This window comes from Elgaria multicarinata, chromosome 5 (assembly GCF_023053635.1).
Source record: "Elgaria multicarinata webbii isolate HBS135686 ecotype San Diego chromosome 5, rElgMul1.1.pri, whole genome shotgun sequence".
NCBI lineage: Eukaryota > Metazoa > Chordata > Lepidosauria > Squamata > Anguidae > Elgaria > Elgaria multicarinata.
In genome coordinates, this window is record NC_086175.1 from 97,038,019 (window position 1) to 97,061,732 (window position 23,714).

The window sequence follows — 23,714 nt, forward strand, 5'->3', positions numbered from 1 at the left end:
AGCAGGAGTGGGGTCGGGCCATACTTTGTTTATTGTTATATGTGTTAAACTCTGGTTTGTCTCTTCCCAGAGAAGCCAGAATCTTAAGTCTTGGTGTCATGTGACGTCATTACTGTTAGCTGCCAGTTTTAACTGGGAGCATATCCATTGCCTAGGAGAAAAAAATGCCTAAGAGCTGAAAATGGAGGCTGACAGGAAAGAGAAGACAAGGTTCTGCTAAAATTCACAGATGAAGGGAGGGGGGAAAGATCAGCAGCAGAAGGGAAAATCCCAAAGCAAGGAGAATAGAGTTTCAGGCCATAGAAGAGTAGGACAAAGAAATGAGCTGGGGACTTCAATGTAGCCAAGAAGTTTAGAGGGAAATTCCCATACTCTAAGATGCAATGTGTTGGTCTCTCTCCTTCAGTGGAGATGCCATAAACTCTTAGAACTGATCTGGTTTAGTAAATCCTGCAGTAAATGCATTATACAGGTTTGCAATCCCTTTTCATTCTTAGGGTCACAATTTTGTATTTGATGCTGCAGGTTTCTGAGAACAGTTAATGGATTTCAGCCTTTCTTGTGAAGGGAACAGTATAGTAGAACAGATCAGTTTAATTCACAGACTTCATTATTATGAAAATAAATCTGCAATCATTTTTGAAGCTCTCTACAGTATCTTATGTAACAGATTTGTTTTATTTTCTTATCACAGAACCATAGTGCCTTGGAAGGTGTTCCGGCAGTGTCTACATGAGGTGCACCAGATTAGTTCTGGTTTGGAAGCAATGGCTTTGAAGTCTACTATTGATTTAACGTGCAATGACTACATTTCAGTTTTTGAATTTGATATTTTCACAAGATTATTTCAGGTAAAATATTCAGACTAATGTAATCTTGAACATTGTCTTTTTGTGTTGCCTATACCTACGTATATTTCTTTAAACCTTGCAAAACATTCAGTAGTAGTGGTTCAAAGTGTACATTCTTTAAACTAGCAAGGCTAGTTTAATGGAATTGGCTATGAGATTTATCCAGTTTGAGTCTTGGATGTTGTGGTTGTGTCTAAATTATGCTTAAAGCTTTGATACTTATTTCAGTTATGACCTTTTCCAAGTTTTGTTCAGAGAAAATGTCAGCAGAAAAAAACATAAGGTGAATCCAGGTTGTTTTCTCAGCTTTTATTCCTATTGGCTGGTTCACAGTGGAAGCTTTCTATGAATGAATGAACTTTGACCTCACTTTTCTTTTATTCAGTTTTCTACTCTGCTTACTATCTTGGTATGAGAGTTTGAGATAGGATCTGTTTATATTCCTGAACTCTGTACCTACAAATAGTGATTGTAGTAGTTGCCATGTTTAGTACATTATCCATGAATGACTGCTGCAACAAATGAGATACTTGATGCTTGATAAGGATATCTGCAGTACTGCTATATGTAAAGGGGGAAAATAGTTGTTTTGGTATGCATTTAGATTAACATACTGAGAGCAATTTTTCTTCACCTGCTGAGAACCTAGGCTTATTTTTCTCACCCCTGTTGAAATGTATATTATACATTTCTTGTTGCAGGGATTAGACATTTGCATAAGTTACTCATGTGCACTGATGGCACTATATTAATAATTCTGTATATTAATAATTCTGTAGATCTTAAATATATCACTGTAATCTGTACAGCACCATGTACATTGATGGTGCTATATTATTATTATTAATAATAATAATAATAATAATAATAATATCACATGTGTATTCCATTGAAAGCTATTTTGTTATGGTGACTAGCTGGCTGGAATGTAGGACTTGGGACTAGAAACATTGTCTCTTGAAGATTGCTGGGTGGACCAGTCATTTCAGGCTGGTTCATATAGAATGGTCTTGGCTTAATAAACCATGGTCTATTAAGCCAGAGCAAGCATCAAGCGTACTCTCCCCTCTCTTCATTTGTTAGCTTATGTGTGGTTACTTTAAAATGCAGTTTCCTCTTCTGGACATAATGGGAAACTGGGATTTAAATTAACCACAATTGAACTGCTAAGTGGCAGAGATGGGTGAGGAGGGGGAGCCTGAAGGCGCTATGACTAAACCATCACTTATTAAACTAGGATAATTAGAACCTAACCAGTCCTATCTTGCAGCCTAACCCTGCCTCACATGGTTATGAGGGGTGCACGAGCTTTGGAGGGGAGGATGGGGGGGGGGAATCAATATAAATATCTATATATGTATATTTTCACTTTGCCTTTAGCCTTGGGGTTCAATTTTAAGGAACTGGAACTTCTTAGCTGTGACGCATCCTGGATATATGGCATTTCTGACATACGATGAAGTTAAAGCACGGTTACAGAAATACAGCACCAAACCAGGAAGGTAATGCATTTCAACTAATACTTCATTAGAAACATACTTAACAGAAACACTTAACATAGTGCATTTTGTGAGTTTCTCAACCACATTGCAAGAACTACCACCTGCTATCATTAGCTTTACTGAATGTCGTCTTTAAATTGAGATGCATTTAGGACTAAATAGTAAAGTGTAATAAATATTGAGCTCTTCTTTCAGTTTTAAGCTTTCCAGATGTGCTGCTGCCAGATATTCAGGCTTTCTTCCAAAACCATGAATACTAATTCCTTTTTAAAAAATGAATGTTTTCAAAGCTTCTAACAGGAACCCTGGACCTCATGCAGACAGTGGATTGTAGCTGTTAGAGCCATATATTACAACTATAAAATCACAGGTTAGCTACCAGACTTCCCCAGATACATCTGTCTGTGCCTATAATAATCTATCTGTGGCTCTTATTTTTTTCTCAGTGAGCTGCACCACTTAATACATTTCTGCAGTACAACTCTAAATTCAATTAGTACTTTCTGTTTTATCTTTACTACATGGCCCACATTGTGTGACTAGATTACTTGAAATCATTTTGCCTTTAACACACTGGCAAAGGTGGCATTTATTGTGAGAGTGAAGCATCTTAGTTGGATCCACAGTATTAAAAGGGTTGTGGGGCCTGTTGACACAGAAAGATTTCTGGATCGGGAGGTGGAAAAACAAAAGTTGGTTCCTAGCACAGTAGTGATGTAGGGTGCCCTCCAGATGTTTTGGGCTACAACTCTCATAACTCTGTGGCCATTGGCCAAAGTATCTGGAGAGCACCTCGTTGTCAAGACTGTTGCTGATTTTATCTTAAAATGCTGGATAAAGAAATTTATGTGTGGGGGAGGGAGGATACTGCACATGCAGATGAACTCTTTGGTATGATTTTTGGCACAGCACTTTCAATTTTCAAAGAAACAAGCACCTTATCAGACAGAGCAACCATTTGTGTTTTCAGCAGTAGAAGAGCTGTTGTTCCCAAGATGTACAGCACCATGTACACTGATGGTGCTATATTAATAATAATAATAATAATAATAATAATAATAAGAAGAAGAAGAAGAAGAAGAAGAAGAAGAAGAAGAAGAAGAAGAAAATAAGCTATGCCTTTGGGTGCATATCTCTTAATTTGATTGTATTTCCTTTAATTCTGTAAAATATCCTTATTTTGTCTTCTGTTCTGGAAAATGCTTGAGTTTACAGTGGCCATGTTTGGATGTAATGCTAAATCATGATTTCTTTATCTTAACAGTTATCAGTTTGTGCATCATAGAATAGTTGAGCTGGAAGGGGCCTATAAGGCCATCAGGTCCAACCAACTGCTCAGTGCAAGAAACCTGTCCTAGCCAACTAACTATGGTTTATTGCCCACAAATCATGATCTGAAACCATGGCTTGAAGTTGGCTTTTGAATCTGGTCTTGCATTAACTGTGATGTGTGATTATGTCTGAACCTGCTATCCTGCCTTAACCCTAGTTTGTTTTGGCATTCTGCTCCAGCTACCTACCTAGCTACAGAGACATGGGGCTGTACTAGTTAGAAAAAGAAATGGCTCACATGACTGAACAATTCTTGTTGGCACATTTCCAGACCTCTGTCATATCTCACTCTGCTTGTCAACTATTTCCTTTGCTCAGCTGCCTATTCTCTGACAAGCTCTCCCTTTCCAGGGTACCCCCTAACTCTGCACCAACTTTGCAAGGAGAAAAATTGTATATAAAGGGATTATGGACCATTTTATTAATATCTTTCCAGAAATAAATGATGAAAGTACAATTTTCCTCTTAGCAACTTGCCCCAACAGTTTCTGGACCTTTGTCACTGCTTAGTTACCTTTCTGGGTGGCTAGCAAATTTCATAAAAAGTCCTTGAGACTGCTGGAAGAAATCTGGTAGTACGACTATTTCATTCAGGAAAGTTAGGAGGAGATTGTTAAGCAATAATGGCAGCAATCCTCCATAGAGCATATCTAGGAATGGGGAGAAGGAAAGGAAGCTTTAGAGCTATGGTTGACTTGGAGTGTGCAGAGTGTGCATCTGAAGATCTACAAGGAGAAGAGTGTTGTGTTTCCTGCCCCATTTCTGCAAGTGGCCACTAGTCAGAGAACTGGTGACATAGTGAAACCATGCCATTCCTAAACCGCTTCAAAGGCATAGAACTGGATACTCATAGAGGGTGGAGATAAAGACAAGAAGTAGTTGTTAGACAAAATAAACCATAATCTGGCTTGCTCAACAAACTGTGGTTCACAAACTATAACTTGGCATTATGCCCAAAGGCAGCCACTGTATTAGGTGCTGGAGTTTACACATAAAAGAAACAATGATTTATTTTTCATACCTTATAAAATGTGGGAAAGTAAGTTTAGTTTTCTTCAGTATAGACATAGTCTTTTAATAGGACTGCCTTGGTTTCCTTTGCTAACTGTTGTTTGTGTGTTTGTCTTACAGCTACATTTTCAGATTAAGTTGCACTCGACTAGGGCAGTGGGCCATTGGCTATGTCACTGGCGATGGAAATATTTTACAGACCATACCTCACAATAAGCCTTTATTTCAAGCTCTGATTGATGGAAGCCGGGAAGGATTGTGAGTATAAAAGCATTCCACTTTAAATACAGGAAGCCTGGTTCTCTGACATATGAGATGTAACTAAGGCTACAGTTTGATCTAATTTTACTTTGTGGATCATTATTGAAATGAGTGTTCTTTCCCTTTTAATTTATAATTCTTCAAATTATGAATAAATATGCTCCAAATTTAAGCAAACTGGAACTTAGTTAAAATGGAAATAGAGAAAGAAATTAGGATATAATTAGTAGCAGGTGGTACAGGTGAAAAAACAATAAAAAGCACGAAACTTACAATAAAGGATAGGCAGAACTGGAAAGAAGCTATCAGAAATCTTGTAGTAAGAGATCATTAGGGTGAAAGGAGAGAAAGTCTTCAGAATCCTCATTGACATTTACCGTTGGTTGAAACCTTGGTGGTGGAATGTTTTTAAGAGCCAGTATGATACACATTTTGTTTGGTCAAGTGACTTTATAAGCCAGTTTTTATCAGATTGAGCTGGAAAGTCACAATTTCAGTTTGTTTCCAAAAGTTGATAGTGCTTGGATCATATTTTATACTCTAAAATGTATTGACTTTGACTACAAGTTATGCAAACTAAAATGGCAAACATTATTTATTTGCAATGCAGCTATCTGTATCCAGATGGACGAAGTTATAATCCTGATCTGACAGGACTATGTGAACCCACCCCACATGATCACATAAAAGTTACACAGGTATGTTGAATATTATCAATTAATTTATAGTGAAAACATTAACCACTAGAGTAATGTATTGTAGAATTAAATTCTAAATTTTCAATAAGATATTCATTAAGCCCATATGCTGTTAAAAGTAGTCAGTACCAAGATGAGGGGGGAGGAAGCCAAGATTTCTGGATTTGAGACCAGAGACACACCACTCCAACCTCTGACTCAGGAGGTCTGAGAATGGGGAAGTAGGGATATGAGCTATTGCTAGCCCTCCCTAGCCCTCACCCTCCACAGAGACCTAGCTAGACAGGCAAAAATGCCAGCTTTCAAAAATGCAGAGCGAGAGACGTGCAGAGGTAAAGATCTCCCACTCTGCATAGAATGCCCATTAGTTTACAAACCTGGATCATCCAGATAAGATTGCACCCTTAAAGTATTTAGAGTACTATGTACATCTACCCAATAGAGTTCATGACAAACATTCATTTTTTATGATAAGAGCCATTAATAATTGTCAAGCAAGTTTACTGATGCATGTGTTATCATTTATTAATATTATTTTTGGCTTCCAATCCTGATAGGAAGTACAAAGTATTTTTTTAAATATTAATAATACATCAATAAAATGTAAAAAAAACAAAAACACTCTGAAGTTGCTTCAACATACTATATGGAAAATCCAAGCAATCCTATAATTGCTTCTTGCAGTGTAAGATGCCATGGGTTGTTGCGTGTGTAAGGAGCCACCCCCACAGTGCAGCGCACTGGGTTAAGATGACAGTGCAACATGCACTGCATCATGGGTAATTATGTAAATTGCTGTGACACTGGCATATGTGGTGGTGGAAGAGGAAGAAGTCATTGTGGCTTCTTTTGCTTCTGCAGTCGTCCAAATCCAGTCGGTGTCATGATTAGGCCTGTTCCTCTTAATGTGGGGGAAGGAGTTTCAGGCTATCAATCGGAATCAATTCTGAACCAGAAGAAACAGGACTAAAAGTGTACCAGCCTACACAGGAAGCGGGGCTCTTCAGCAGCCAGGGATGAATCTTCGCCGGACTTTATCAGCGAAAATGCTAACAACTCAGTCTGTGGGAACTCAGCAATCCTCAGAGGGGGAAGGGACTTCAGAGTTGACTGATCCCAGAGTCCACCACAGATTCAAACAAGCGGAGCTAAAAGAAGGGGAGAGGCGATCAGCTTGGCTAGCTTCTTGCCAAAGATTTCTTCAGAGGAATCCTTCCTGAAGTTAAGGGACTCAGGGAAAAAAACACTTCCCTTTTGTTAGAAGGACAATTGTCTAGCTTAGTTAGCCAAGTTTTAGCGTAGAGGAAAGTTCCTAGTGTTTAAACTCTCTTCGGTGCGAAGAGATGTTTATTTGCTGAATAAAGTTTTGTGGATTACTTGGCAGACCTCTTTATTGTCTCACACTGCAGCGGGAGGGCTTGGAAACCAGACAGCCATTGTCTTACATTTGTTGCATTTCATTTCCCACTGACTTACTGCTTACAGTTCCAGTATCGTTCGTGTGTGTGTGTGTGTGTGTGTGTGTGTGTGTGTGAGAGAGAGAGAGAGAGAGAGAAGTGAAATGGATGCTAGTCCACAGAAGCCCACACCATAATAAATGTGTTAGGATTTAAGGTCCCATAAGACTTTGTTTATAACATGGGGTGGGGTGGGGCGGAGGGATTAACTAAATATAACATATGTGTGGAATTGCTTATTAAAAAGCTCTTAACATTTATAATTTTAAAATATTATACTAAGCATGTACTAAACATGAATGTTTTAAAAATGGGTTGTCTCAATATTGTATTGCTTAGAAAATGCAACCTGGCTTGTAAGTCAAATAGTTCTTAAACTTCAATTAACTTACCATCCTGCAGAGCCACTTAACTGCAATAGTTTTATTTTCAGGAACAATATGAATTGTACTGTGAAATGGGTTCCACGTTCCAGCTTTGTAAAATTTGTGCAGAGAATGACAAAGATGTGAAGATTGAGCCTTGTGGGCATCTGATGTGCACATCTTGCCTTACAGCTTGGCAGGTAGGTTGTCTTTCTTTTCTTTAATCAAATGCATATGTAGGCTGATGCGTTTAATCAGTAAGATTTAAGATCCTTTTTTTAATCACTTGTGATTCTTTTTTTCACTGATCATTTTACAAGTGTTTCATTTCAACAGTATCAACTCCAGAAATATGTTTTCAAATGTTTCTGTTGCCACTTCCGCACTCTTTTCTGTTATTAGAAAATAAATATAGAATTCTTTAAGCTAATCAGTGCAGGATCAAAGAAGAAACTGGTGAGAATGATAAAGAATATAGTGCCTGCTTGAACATGGTTGCTCAGTCAGGTGGTTAAAGGAGATATGAGAGTTTGTAGAAATGGAAGGAGGGAGAAAGAATTTAGCCTTGAATGAATAGCGTTTTTATTAGGCATGAGCTCTTCAAGTAAGTTTTATACATTAGGGGATAGGGAAGAGAAGATGTGTGTTGGTGGAGCTACCCAAATAAATGTAAGCTACCATGGTATCCTTCTGGATCGCCTGAGGGGACTGGGAATTGGAGGCACTGTGCTTCAGTGGTTCCGGTCCTACCTCTCGGGCAGGTTCCAGATGGTGATGCTTGGGGATGGCTGCTCCTCAAAGAAGGAGCTGCTGTGTGGTGCCATCCTTTCCCCAGTGCTATTTAATATTTACATGAAACCGCTGGGAGAGATCATCCAGAGGCATGGGGTGGGGTGCTATCAGTATGCTGATGACACCCAAATATATTTATTTCTCTATGCCTTCAACAACAGCATCAGCTAAGGATAGTGTGTCTCCTCTGAATGAATGCTTAGAGGCGGTAATGGGCTGGATGAGGAAAACCAAACTGAAGCTGAATCCAGACAAGACAAAGGTGCTTGCTGTCAAAGGCCATAACCTGGGTTTGGAAGTGTGTCAACCAGTTCTGGATGGGGTTACACTCCTCCTGAAAGACTGTGTCCGCAGCTTGGGGTGCTTCTGGATCCATTGCTCCAAATGACAGCCCAAATATATGCGACAGCCAGGAGTGCCTAATATCAGCTACGCCAGCTGCGCCCCTTCCTGGAGTCGGAAGACATAAAGGTGGTAGTGCATGCACTGGTAACTTCAAGGCTCGACTTCTGCAATGCGCTCTATGTAGGGCTACCTTTGTGCCTAGTCCGGAAACTTCAACTAGTTCAAAATATGGCAGCCAGGCTGGTCACCGGTACACCTAGGGGTGACCACATTACACCAGTTTTAAAATCTCTTCACTGGCTGCCAATTAGTTTCCGGGCGAAGTATAAAGTGTTGGTTATCACCTTTAAAGCCCTGGTTTGGGTCCAGGCTACCTGTGGAATCGCCTTCTCCCATACAATCCGCCCCGCACACTCCGGTCCTCTGGAAAGAATTTACTCCAGCCACCAAAAACAAGGCTGACAACTATTACCCAGAGGACCTTTTCTTCTGCCGCTCCCAGAATGGCAAGCCATTCCCAGATTGTGGAATGGCTTGCCAGGAGAGATTCGTCAACAGTCTTCCAGAATTTAAGAAAACCATAAAGACTGATCTCTTCGGGCAGGCCTACCCAGTTGAATTTTAAATTTGCCTTTTAATAATGTGCTGCTTTTAATAATGTATTAGTTTTAAATGTTTTAATTAGTTATATGATGTTTGCATTTGTGTTGTACCCCGCCTCGATCCAGAGGGAGAGGCGGGTAACAAATACATTATTATTATTATTATTATTATTATTATTATTATTATTATTATTATTTCCTAGGAATTTAGTGGGAAGAAACCCAATCAGTAATAAAACCTCATGTGAAGATGGGCATTGATCTACTGTGAATAAAGTTTAGATCCTGTTTTTGTCATTGCCTTCCATCCTTCTGATTATCTGCTGGAATCAGAAGAATTAAGTACTTTATATGTTGAGAAAGATAATAGAAATTGCAGGGATTGAATTTTTAAAAATCCCCCCCCCTCCGCTTTCACCAATGGGGACTGCACACACTGCTAGGTCTTCAGGTGAAGCAGCTGTAAAAACAATCATGAGGTAAAAGGGCAGATATTATCTCAATAGCAGCTTTTTTTTTTTGAGGTAGTGTATATCCTTCTATATGTCAGTAGGGAGAAAATATGTGGCCCCAGCAAAACACTTCTTTTTAATTCCAGCCGAAAGTGTAACTCTTAGCAAGTGATCTTTAATGAAAAATGGAGCGTTGGGCTTTTTTCTTTCATTAGCAGCCACACTTCCCATTTAACCAAACTTCATTACAAATTTAACTTCTGTATAATTAATGAGTTAATGAAGGGAACATACTGTAGAAGTGTCAGTTGTTACTTGCCAGTGGTTAGTGTTTAATTGCTGTCATAATGGTTCATTAGACATGCCTAAAGAGAGATTTCCCATCCTTTTTTTCTTCATAGTGAAACATCTGTGTTTCTTAATAAAATAAGCTACTCTAAATCTCCAGTGAATACAAAATGTATTATTCTGAGTATTCTGTAATGAAGGTCAATTTGCTCTGTAACGTTTTCTTTAGTATAAGAAAGACTCTTTGGGCTTCGTTTGTGGCAGGAAAAATAGGATACAAATACAGAAATATAAGTAAAAATGTATAAAGTAAGTAAGAGGAGCTTATTTAAAGTAGTGGGTTCTTCCTCTTTTACATATGTATACATGACTAATTTGTGTGTGTATGTAATATTTAATGATGATGTACCATGTTTTTGTATTTTTTTAGTCTTTTTAAAAACTCTTTTGTATAGAATCATAGCTGATTTTAAAGCCTAAAGCAGGAATCTACAAATTGACAAGATTTGTAGCACAAAGTGAGTGGCAGGTTGGAGCTTGTCTGACTTTGCACTTGGCTTCAGAAGCATTCTCTAAGCTTCCAAACCTGAGTGCATTGTCAAAGATAAGACTCCAACTATTTCTTTGAGTTCAATGCTGAGGCAGGGCGGTGTGACCACAAATTTTGGCTGGCTAGCAAGACCAGCCAGTATTTGAAGACACTTTGAATATTGCATATTGGAACTTTGAACATTGTATATTGTCTTCCTTAAGCATGTTCAGCTGAATATATATAATTAACATATATAAAATATAAATGTAATTTGTTTGTGGCTGTGATCTATAAATATGAGGAAAAAGCAGATGTTAGCTGCTTATTATGTTGTAAAAGCTTAAATACTACCTTGTTTTAAATCTTGAGAATAAAGCATAAATAATTTAAATTTGTTTTATTACTAATCCTAAGATTTTGATTTACACGTAACAGTTAATTCGAATGTTGCTGTTCTGAAAGTTGAGTATCAATTGAAACAAAGTTTGTTAAGCCAGGCAGCTGTTCTTACAAATATACAAAAACTGTTTATTGAACGTTTGCATTAGTTGGTACATTGTTTCAACTTCCCAGAACTATAGCTTCTCTTAAAGGCAGTTTATTGGCCTTGTGTCTGCTTTGAATCAGTTGTTGGTCTGGCTTTTTTAAATTGTAAAGTCTGTAGATACTAAATCAGTGGTCCATAATATCTACTTAGCTTAGCTGCCAACTTTTACATGTATTCTAAAATCCAAACATTTATTCTCTTATCTAAAATCCAAAAAAATCTTCTCATCATAAATATTCTTTACATGTGTAGCCCACCTTCTTTCATCTTGCGAGGAACCCAGCGTGGCTTACATAGTCCTCATTCTCTCAATTTTATCCTCACAACAACCTTGTGAGTTAGATTAGACTGAGAGTCAGTGCCTGGTCCAAAATCACCCAGTGAACTTCATAGCTGAGTGGGCACTAAAACCTGGATCTCCTAGTCCCATTCCAGTACTTTAAGCTCTACAGCGCGCTGGCTGTCATTAGATACCAGACTTGGAAAAATTAATAATAATCCTCTTCCATTTCTTTATCTTTTACTTTGGTGGCTGCTGTTATGACTGAATGTGGGATTGCGTTCAGTGTGCTGTACCTTCAAGAAAAATTATGAAGTTGGATATGAAAGTTTACTTCTTCACACTCACCAGCACTTTATACAGCAAACGTACAAAGAGAGGGATTGCTAGAAATGGTAATTCTTTAAATCTCAACGCCAAAGGCAGACAATGGAAATCTTTGAGGAACTGTGCTTTTTCACAACTGGAATGTAGGGCAAAGAGGCTGGATTGGTATCTTTCGGCTGCATCTTGGGCCCCCAGCACCCAGAAGAACACACTACTGACCTACTGCCTTTTCTCCTCACTGCATTTGCCACTCAGTAACCTAATCATTTGAGTGGAAAAGTGGTGATGGTGGCAAGGACCACTGCTGCTACCCATCTCTGCGCAGAGTAGTGGTAGCTGCTGTTCCTCCTCCTCCTCCTCTTTCTCCTTGCTCACCTATGGATCTCTAGATAAGGTATTTCTGGAGAAATCGTTACTTTATTTTTAACATTATTTTTATGTTTTACAATTTACTGAGACCTCTAAAGCATTTTGTAGGAGACCCATATGGCTGAACCCCATTAATTTATATATTGAGGTTTGTAATGGTTTGAAGCACACCTGTAATTCTTCTGAATCTTTGTTCTTCAAACATTACATTCTGATCCATTCCATAGAGCAGGGGTGCACAGCCTATCAACCGCATCTGGCCTTTGGCTGCAGGCTGTGCAGTCCTACCACTTTTACCTGATGCCCAGCAGATTAGACCAAGACGAGAAGTGCTGGGAACAGTTACTGGAGAAGAGAGCAATTTAAAGGCAGTTAGATACCCTGTTCAATAGAGTATTTAAACTTTAAATTCTTTTAAATTGTTCTTATCTTCAATCAGTAACCCAAAATCAAAACAGTGTTTCTCAATGTAACATTGTAGAAAGCCTTGTGACCCCAAATGCATCATTGTAGAAAGCCTTGTGACCTACTTCTGACTAAACATACCTGGAATGGAGCTGTTCTCCTCATGCTGGAAATCCCTTGCACTGGGGGTTCTCAGTAGACATGCATAAGAGTTTGGCTGTGCTTTGTATTCTTGGTGGGAAAATGCCCAGGTTGGTAGGAATTACAGTTGTGGATGTGTGCACACATGTGCAGCCTCTTCCTAGCATTTCCCAAATGTGACCCTTGAGGCTAAAAAGCTTGTGCACCTCTGCCATAGAGTGATATCCTTCATACTTTATTCCTTCTCTTGTGTTTACTGTCTTGAATTTACTCAGTTGTGTTCTATAAATGTTTTTTTCGAAAGATTCACACTCCTAAAATCAAATATAAAAAGTGAAAATAAAAATGCAGATCTGGTAAATTCTGTTTATTCCCTTCAACAGTTTGGGTAGCATAATACCAGTGATGTATGTGTGCAAGGTAAACTAATATGACCTTTTGAGTTCTATTAGATTTTGTGCCTTTAATTGCTTAGGGATGTTTGTGGAAATCCATTAATATGAAAAGCTCTTGACCTTTCTTGGATTTCTACCAAACAGAAAAGGTTCCCATTAGTGTATTTATTCACAATGCTGTGAGATGTGAGAGAGGACCTTAACTTCAGATGTATATCTAAACCAGCATAGCAAGGCAAGCCTGGAAGGCAAAATAATACAATACCACATTTTAATAACATAAGAAGTTGGATTTTTGTAGTCTTTCATATTTTTTTATTTTATTTTTTTGGAATGAATTCAATATGCTTGTCTTGTAAAATTCTGTTAATCTGTTTTCCTTATCCTGAGGACCTTCTCTGCAGATGAACATACATACAGGTAAAATTGTGTTCAGTAATTAAAAGGTGTGTTTTTCACACATACAGGAGTCTGATGGCCAGGGATGCCCTTTTTGTCGCTGTGAAATCAAAGGGACTGAACCCATAATTGTGGACCCATTTGACCCCAGGGATGAAAACACAAGGTGCTGCAGCATTATGGATAGTTTTAGTATACCCATGCTTGACTTGGATGATGATGATGACAGAGAAGAATCCTTAATGATGAATCGATTGGCTTCTGTGCGAAAGGTATATATTTTTCCTCAAATATATAATGTGTTTAAAAAGAAGTTTGTAAGAGTTAAAGAAGTCCATTAAGTTAATAAATTGTGTTAAAAATTAATTCATAAGCAACACATTCTTGCAGACTAGTAAAAGTATAGGCAAGACTGAAGTAATTGATTTCCTATCCTGATCTTTTGGATACTATTTTCATTATTTAGAAACATCTAAATCAGAACATTTAGCAACCTCTTTCTAACAGTTGTCCAGACAGGTTTTTCCACAAGCAGGGCATGGAGGTAACACTAATCCCTGTTGTTTTTTTACCTAGTACCAACTGGCATTCCGTATAGTTACCATGGTTAATCATTAAGGGCAAATTTCTAGAGGATATGTCTAATAATCCTTTTAGGTGTTGTGAGAAGAAATACTTTCTCTTTTCTGTCAGTAATTTACTGTCGCTCCATTTCATTGATTGTCCCCATGTTCTTGTATTATATGAGAGGGAGGAAAAATTCTATCAATATTTTTTTAAAAATTTATAAACTTCTATCATTCCCCCTCTCCCTTAGTTGTCTTTTTTTCTAAACTAAAATTTCCAGTATCATTTTTGCAAAGGGGAATTATATGTATTTGATATGGGGTGACTTTATATGTTGTTACAAATACAGCAGTACCATAGATTATGTAAAGTCATTTTTATATCTTTCATACTTATATCTTCAATCCTTCTATTATTTCTAGAATAATAGAAATAATAATACTAATAATTTTATTATTATTTTATTAATTATTTTATTAATTATAATAATAATGTACTCATTATTATTACACACAAAGTTCATATTTTGATTGAGCTATCCACCACAGTGTGGATATCTTTTCAAAGGAAGGGGAACACAACCGAATTCCCTTCCTGACTGTTCTGTTATTTGGGAACTTATCAAGGTCGCTGGTTATGCTAGATTCTCAAGGCCTTTGGTCACTAGGTGCTTAATAGGTATTCAGCCCAGTCCAGAAGACCCTACTATACTGTGTTCATTGTTGCCTTGGAGACCATGCCTGCTAAAGATGATAATGGGAGACTGAGCCGTCATTAGGAACACATAGCCATCATGGTGTAAAATGGAGTTCAAAAATAGGATTTGGAATGGAGGGCAGTGACTGTTTTGACTAACCTAAGGAAAATAACAAACAAGTAAAGACAATGCAGGGAAACTAGCTAAATTTGGGGTGTGCTTAGCTCAAGACCCCATAAAAACTTAGCAAAATGCTCTCAGGGGGTGAACCAGTGAGTTTTAAGACTCACTGTTTACTTTCCACTGTGAGTGACACACACAAAATTCCCATGATGCCAATGTGAGGTAAGCCACGTTGAGGTAAGGATACTTGAGGATTGGACCTTGGGTTGTTTCCAATTTTACTTCTACTTAAAGTAGACCCACAGGGAGTACCTTTTCAAAAAAAAAATGTGTGGCGCTCTAGGACAAAGAAAAAGCAATATGTGACATTTCCAATCAGAACAAAAGCAGTATTGCTGAGTAAGCTGCTATTGTTCTAACCTTGCTTAAGTGGCCTAAGACACAATTTGCATTTTATCTGGTGGAAAGTGGTGGAAAATGTTTACACTCAGATTAAAGCCATGAATTTTTGCACAAGTACTCAATCACATGTGTGTTGCATGCAAACTTTTTTTTTTTCATTTTTAGGTGTGCACACAGCTTTTTTTTATGTAACACGTGAAGCAGTTCTTAATGGCTAGGCATATTGGTTCAAATACATCTTCTTGGTCTTGAAGATGCCAGAAAGCTCTCTGAAGTGCTTTCTGGCATCTTCACAATTGTTTTTCACTTATTGCCCCTAGTCACAAGTGTGAAACTTTATAAAAAAAACCCACCCAATTCTTATTATAAGTTTTAACAAAAGAAAACAATGGGGGGAAAGTACAACTACATACTTCAAACATCTGTTTCAAATATCACAACGTTCTAAATGAAAAAAGGAGAAAGGGAAAGAGGAGTAAATTACACATAAACTTCCATGAAGGCAGACCAAATATCTAAATATAAATCTGTACGTAAATGGCACCTGTTGCTAGTGTTGTTAGGCCTTCAATCTTTTGCATTATAGGCATTGAGCTTTTATCTTTCCAGTGTTGTAGTATCAGTCTTTTATCAGTCAAGAAGTCATGCAACTTGTAACCTCTCCCCCAGTGTTTTGGCCTATCAGCCCCAGCTAGCATAGCCACTGGTGAGGATTTATGGAGGTTGTAGGCCAAAACATCTGAAGGACTACAGTTTGCCTACTCCTATGCTAATCCTCATATCTGTTCTTAGGATTTCAAACCTACATTGAGTGTTTACTTATCTGAGATACTTCCCCTATGTTTCGTTCTTGATAAGAGGCTAGGTATAACTAGTCAACACTGTTAGGTCTTCTTTTTTGTCTTAACTACACTCTTTGTTGTTGTTACAATCATTTTGTCTAACTTTAGTTCTACCAGCCTATTAGAAATGTGTTCATATTTTTAAATAAGTTGAATGCAATTTATTTGAAGTTTCAAACAAGAAGTGAACTTTGATATAGCAATTATACTTATTATTTCCCAGTGAACAAGCCAAAATTAGTCAGCTGTTCTGTAAATAACTGAAAGCTAAAACACACACACAAATGCACACAGCCAAATCAAAAGATTAAATCAGCCCAGAGTGATGCTCATACTATTATAAACAAACTTTTCATTGATTGTTGAAAAGATCATTTCAACTTAAGAGGAATAAACAGTGCTATGACAGTGTGCTAGGAACAATACCAGCTATCCATACAGAGTTTAATATCTCCAAATACATTAATATTTCATAGACTTGCTTTCGGCTCCTGAACTATGTGAAAAGCCATTTTGTCTGGGGATATATTCAATCCTCTACTTTAATGGTTGTCTTTCACTTGGTGAAAAACTGACTTTGATTCACACTGTTGTCCTCAAAATCATTATGAAAAGCCGGTCAGACCAAAACTGGATATTTCTCATAACCAGACTCTTTAGCGAAGATGAGTAAGCATGTGTTTAATGAATCATGACCAAATGATCTTAGGTATCAAGAATCCTCCCTCTGATATCTTAAAGTCACTAGCAAATTTATATGAGCTTTATTTGTTCATTCTTAGTGTTTGTAACTTTTTATTTTAAGCGGTCTTATTGCTAGTCTGCGGCATGTCAAAGTACTATTGTAAAACGTACCCTGAACTGTTTATCAAAGTTTCATTCTATATCAGGTAGGCAACATGCGGCCTGCATATGGCCCTCAGAGGCTACCTATACAGCCTGTTGAGGATGTGGGTGTTCTGCCTCCCAGTCTAGCACCACCATGCCCTTTCCACCATACACATGTGAAGAGAGGCATTACAAAATGCCCTGTTTCCCAACAGAGTTGTTGTTTGGTGTTCTGGTAGGAGCCCGGTTGAACTGGGAAACAGTGCATGCAAGGATTCTCAGAATCAAGAATGCTAGGAAAGGGGGCATGTGAGGAGAGTTATGGCCGTGTGCCTTCTTTTTCAGCAGGAGTGCTGGGAAGAAGGCATGGTTAAAGCCTTCTCTACCCCAGCAGTCATTAGTAAAAGTGCTGGGCTGGGCTGGAGGCTTCAGCCTTGTCCTTATCCAAGCAATCTGGATCTGTGGGTAGGAGAGAAGGTATGTGTGTGTTATTGTATGTAGGAGTGTGTGTGTGTGTGTGTGTGTGTGTGTGTGTGTGTGTGTGTGTGTGTGTGTGTTTGTCCTGCCATCCACCCAATCCTCATATGACCCACAACAAAAACAATATATTAAGTAAAAGATGTTATAAAAATACTCAGATAAACAGTACAAATTACTTGTTGTTTGTTTTTGTAGCTTGAAAAAGGCTGTAAAATCAAAGTAGGCCGAAACACATTGGGCTTGGAATAAAACATTTATTCTCCAGCATCCTGGGACATCATTTCTCTTTGTTGCGGGTTTGTATACAGTTATTGGATTTGACACTTGCACAAGGATAAAAACAGGGTTTCAGCAAACCCTTTTTTTTATCCTAGCACAAGTGTCAAATCCTATCATTTGATATTGCTTGCCTAAGCTGTTGCATCTGATGTTGTACAAGATGTTATACAACACTTTGCACCAGCTGTTGCACAAGCTGTGCTGCAAATAATTCCAAAAGTTATTGCACAGGCTGTGCTGTGAATCATTGCACAAGGTATTGCCAACTCATTATGACTTCATTAGATTAAATATTGATTGTGTTAGTTATGCTAGTTCCGAAAGCAATTGTGCCATCACTAGCAGAATAACACTAACTCCTGTCATTTTTCTGCAAACACAACATTGAATCTAACCAAGAACTAGCACAACTAGCACAAACAATAGCTAGTCTAAAGAAGTTTTAATGAGTTGTGCAATGCATTGTGTGATGGCTTGTGCGAGCAGAATCAAAGTACTGGATTTGACAGTTGCACATGAATAAAATGGGGTTTATTTGGTGGTAGAAGATTTGCGCTATTGGAATAATACCATTGCATGCAATGGCAACCCTATACTTACAAGTACTGGGTTCAGAGGAAAGCAATGAAGTTGGTGAGAGTTATGGAAAAAGAAGTCCTACAAGGAAAGGTTGAAGGAGCTGGTTATATTTAACATGGGGAAGAGAAGACTTAAGAGGCGACATGATAACACTCTTCAAATATCTGAAGTGTCATAGAAGAGGAAAACTTGTTATCTGCAGGAGAGTAGATTTTAATTGACTGCTATGTTACCACTAGCAATCTAACGACACATGTATAGCTTAACGACACATGCTGGAATTCTTAACTTCATGTGCCACAGAGAACTTAAAGTTCCCAGAAGGGGGAATAAACAAAGAAACCACAACCAGAGTATAGGATTACTCAAATACATCATTGATTGCACGCATAGATAAATTTCAGGTGTTGCATTCAGAATAAGACCCACAATGACTTTGTTTTAACTAAAGAAGAGGCAGGAGATGGGGAAGACAAAGCAAGATGGGACAACACATGGGTAATAGAGGAGGGCTGATGGAGGAGAACTAATGCCAAATAAGATTCAAGTGCAGCTAGATCAGGTTATGAAGTCAGAAACCAAAATATAAGTAACACCCAACCTATGGTGGCATAAATACTACTTAGTTAGACAGACATGAAAGAGTGTAAGATTAGTAGCAAAAAAAGTCTAAGATGTGGAAAGGGGGTCTTCTTCGAGGATATGCTGTGAACTGGGAGGAATGTCTTTTGTACCCTAATACCTTACTTGCATGGATTAGCCCTTATGATTTTTGAGTAACTAGGATACCCTGGTATTGGATAATAAGCTTCAGCTTGTTTTCTACAAATATTCAGGGGGAAAGAACCAATAGGAGGAATGGGGGCACTGCCATCATTAACAGTCAATACCCAATATGCATACACAATAGAATTTACTCTGAGTACTTTAAAATAAACATTTACAAACATATATATCTATACGCTAAATAACAATACACAATTGCAGACATGTATATCAATGTGCTATGTGCACATTCTGTTTTGACTCCACAAAGTCTTTTCAAGTCTACATGTGATAAGATTATAAATCCTCGAGAATACTCTTTTTGTTTAACTTTGGATGAGTCTTTGCCAAGGCCAGATCTTCTTGTTCGTTTGGTGATAACAAGAATTCTTCAAATCATCAAACCACCTCTACAAAGATATACAATATTTACTTTGTTTCCCTTAATTATAAACATAACTATTTAGAAAGCACACAATTTTTACCAACCAAATGCCAAACATTTTTTTATTATGACTAAGCCATCTATAGTTCAGCTTCTACTACACAGCCCAAGTAGAGAATGCAGCTCCAAACTGTGCTTAATTTCTCTCAGCTGCAGATGTCATGTTCTTGGAGAATGATATTAATTTCTTAAAGAACCAGTCATTTATTATTTGTATTGTATTGTATTCTGTTAAATATTTGCATTGATTTTCCTATTTTTAAGTGTTTATATTGCATTTTAATCTTCTAGCTCTTTGCAACCTAACCAGAAAGTAGTGTTTGCACTAGGCTCTATCAGGTAAAGAAATGGTTTCAGCTTGCATCTGGGATCAAATAATAATAGATCCCTGCTTAACTGTATTGGCCATAAAAATAACCATTTACTATTCTTCAAAATAAATTGTGTAAGCATATATAACAAATGGCCAATGTAATTCTTGATGGAGTGCTTAATAAGAATTCACAAGTACATATTCTCATTAAGCAATAAAAATTCATATTTTGTGGCCCTTATGAATACTTTATGTTACAGTGTAACGAAAGACAGAATTCTCCAGTGACATCTCCAGGATCTTCTCCACTTGCTCAAAGAAGAAAACCACTTCCTGATCCCCTGCAGGGGTCCCATCTTAGCCTCCCACCAGTGCCTCCTCGATTAGATCTAATTCAGAAGGGAGTGGCTCGCTCCCCTTGTGCCAGCCCTACTAGCTCACCAAAGGTAAGTCTTACTGAGTCAAGCCATTTAGGGTTTTAATGTCCTCTTCCAAAAAAGTGGGAGAGCACCAAAGTATTTGCCTGTGTGATGCCCATGGGTGTAGTGAGGACTTCTCAGGCTCCACTTTAGCCATTTGCTGAAACTACTACTATAAGACACTGGAGCTGGAAATGGTGGTGCTATGCCTCAAGTTCTATAATCAGGACAGAGAGAGGAAGATTAGCAATAACTCTGCTGTCAACTATTTTTTATTTTATTTTCAACAAGTAACAACATTAATAAACATAACAATGTAGACCACATACAAATAACTCAGAAAATATCAAGTACTTTATTATTGTTAGGGCCGTAACAATTCCTTCTACACCTCCTCTGTTGTTCTGACAACTGTTGTTGAGCTTTACTGTTTATCACAGGTTGAAGGCTACCTCTTACTCTTTCTAGTCTACTGTTCTGCACTTGTCTTTTCAGCTAGTCTTCTTTTCTTTTTCTTTTTTTCTTCTTTACTTCTTAGCTTTTTCTCCCACTCCACTAATTGTCATCACCCAACTGGCTTGCCTTCCTTATTACTGCACATTCTGTGGGCCTGTTCAGAAGACACCTTAAACCCTGCTGGTTAAGGCTTTTGGTTAAGCAGCAGGGTTTAAGGTGTCTTTTGAGATGCAGTTTTCTAAACCCTGCTCACTCACTAACCACAGTCGGACTGACTGCAGCAGGATTAGTGGCTCTAACTGTGACTTAGTGTTGTGTGTAACAGCAAGGCTTGTGGTTAGTGCTAACTCCAGAGAATCACAGTTTTGATAACCACAGAGTCTGAAGTGTTGTCTGAACAGGCCCTATGCCTTCGCTGGAGCACTTCAGAGCTTCTGTGCATATTGATACTGATAAAGGAAAACACACACACACCCCTCATCTGTCTCTTCCCTATTATATCGTAATGTAACTCTGGACTATTCAACACCTATTGCAGTACACACATACCTCTGATAACTGAGGAGGTAACTGAGAAAACACTGCACTTTTCAAAGGCCAATTTTCTTCCCTTAAGTTCCCCCGTTCTGTACTCATGTATAGGCCTCTGTTTCTCTGGGTGAACCTGGATTGGGATGACAATCGGTTTTACAGCCAACCTGAGATTCCCTATACATCTGTATTAAAGATCTTCAATGGTTATTAGAATTAATTAAAATGCATTGCAACATATATTAATTTGAGCATTAGAATATAAGAAATCTTTGAAATATGGGTCCCTAAGACCTTAACCATACCCCAATTCTAACCCTTGCCTTTTCCAACCTGTTGCAATATATCCCTTTCCTTACTGAGCCGTTTGAAAGCAATGTAATTTTTATATGCACCATCTATTAATATATACATGTATGCCAATAAAGAAGACTCTATTTACGATTCTGGTTTGCAAAAATTATTATTATTATTATTATTATTATTATTATTATTATTATTATTATTATTATTATTATATTTGTATCCTGCCTTTTGCCCAGTACTGGGCCTCAAGGCGGTATTACAAAGTTTAAAACATACATTTTAAAACATAGGAAAAGAAATGTAAAAAAAAAAAAAAGTTTAAAATACACAACAAAATTATAAGTCAGTAAGGCTCCCCCAAAGGAGCCTGCCTCTTAAGCTCCCAGTCCCAAAAAGTGGTTGCAGCTGGGGGTGAGATGGTTCTGTGCTGGGAGCCTGAGTCTGCTAGGAGGCAGTTCTCACATAGCAAGTAAAAATATTCTGAAAAGTTTGTTGCAGTTTTTTCAAAAGGTATTTTATTCTCATTTTCCAGGGTGTTAAAATAAATAATAAAATATGCAGATTCCATGACAAGTAATGGGAGAGAGATTTAGGACTATAGTTTACAATTACTTGAAAACTGTAGACACAATTCATGTCTGCAGCAAACTATTAATGTTAAGAAAGGAAAGTATTATTTATAAACATGCTTACTTTAAGATAGAAACCATAGCCGACATAAAACAGCACAATCAAGCAAAAACATTCCTCCTGTCACAATAAAACTATAGGGTTGTAATTGGTACACCCAATAAAATTAGATTTTTAATTGAATGTGAAAGCATACTTTGGAAACTCAATTAATGAGTCTCTGTGTTCCTATATGTATGTGAATGCCAAGTGATAACACACAATTTACTTTATCAATGTTTTGCCTTCAGACCTGGCAGTTCTATTTACAAATTAATTTTAATTCTAGTTGCATAATAATGAAGTACATAAAATGTTTCCCCATTGCTATCATAATTTTAATTAGCCCTGTCGTTTAAACTGGGACTGAAGGGTCAGCATTGCTAGTCTTAACAATGAGTATAAACATTAATTTGAGATAATGAATGTATATTGGGAAATGGATGTACTGTTTTTTCTCTTCAAAATTCATAATAAATTCTTTATATTCCATGTGCCTACCTTTCTGGGGTGGTATTTTTAAATGAGATTTCTTTATTTTGATGCAAATAATTTTTCAACTTTAATTGCTTATGCTCTGATGCTGCCTTTTTTAACAAAAGTGCAATGATGTGGGAGTTGTGAAGGTAAATATGCAAATATTTTACTGTTTCTGCCAATAAATGTCAAAGATGCAGAGTATTACTGAAATACAGTATATATGGGGCCCACAAAAGAGATGTTTTCTGTTTGATCTTCCAGTCATTAATTATTATTGCAAGCCTATTTGTAATGACAAGAATAAGTCAGTTCTGCAGATAGAATATCCTTTAAAACGTTGCAGCTAGAGAATGTAGAATGCTTTAAAAGTTTGATTACTTTTTCTGAAAGTAAACCTGTGGTTAAAGCATACTTATTTGTGACATGTGTAATTAAAGCTATATTACTTTGTGTTGTGTCTCTAGTCTTCTCCATGTATGCTGAGGAAACAAGACAAGCCTCTTCCTGCACCACCACCACCTATACGTGATCCTCCCCCACCTCCGCCAGATAGACCTCCTCCCATTCCACCCGATAATAGGTTAAGTAGACTCTTGCATCATCCTGAAAGTGTGCCTTCCAGAGACCAGCCTGGGCCATTTGAAGCCTGGTGCCCCAGAGAGGTGTGTGGGACTAATCAAATGGTGGGATGTCGGATAGTAGGAAGTGATGGTTCTCCCAAACCTGGACTCACTGCAGGCTCAAATATGAACGGAAGGCATTGTCGCATGGGTTCTGATCCAGTATTTCTGCGAAAACATAGACGCCATGATTTGCCTATAGAAGGTGCCAAGGTAAGAGACTACTAGTGCAATGTATGAAACTTAATTTTATTTAACAGTCTGACACCATTTCCCACTAGCTCATGTGCTATTTTGTGTTTCTTTAATGCTGCAAATAGTTATAGGATCACCACATCTTGCCTTTTATAACAGTAGTTAAAATTTAATTTGAAGATTATGCAGTCAAAGAAGAATCAAAAGGAAAAGATCATTCTAAATATATCAAATTCTTAAAACAAATTATTCTTATAGTGGCTTGCTATTGCTAATAGCTTCAGTTTCATCTAATTTATGGTTTTCTTGAGATTTCATGATTTTTTTAATGAACAGGTTCATCTGAAGTATATGGGGATCAGAAAAG

At 37.6% G+C, this 23,714-nt stretch overlaps 1 protein-coding gene across 3 annotated transcripts in view; it reads left to right on the top strand.

The window, feature by feature from the left end:
- Positions 1–23,714, top strand: part of CBLB (Cbl proto-oncogene B) — an 88,516-nt gene that overhangs the window by 45,710 nt on the left and 19,092 nt on the right. For all 3 annotated transcript variants that reach the window (XM_063126859.1, XM_063126858.1, XM_063126856.1), the window contains 8 exons: positions 695–851; positions 2,232–2,353; positions 4,817–4,954; positions 5,568–5,655; positions 7,546–7,677; positions 13,420–13,623; positions 19,932–20,117; positions 22,997–23,365. In XM_063126859.1, the coding sequence (XP_062982929.1) occupies positions 695–851; positions 2,232–2,353; positions 4,817–4,954; positions 5,568–5,655; positions 7,546–7,677; positions 13,420–13,623; positions 19,932–20,117; positions 22,997–23,365 (1,396 nt within the window). The remainder of the gene's footprint in view (positions 1–694; positions 852–2,231; positions 2,354–4,816; positions 4,955–5,567; positions 5,656–7,545; positions 7,678–13,419; positions 13,624–19,931; positions 20,118–22,996; positions 23,366–23,714) is intronic.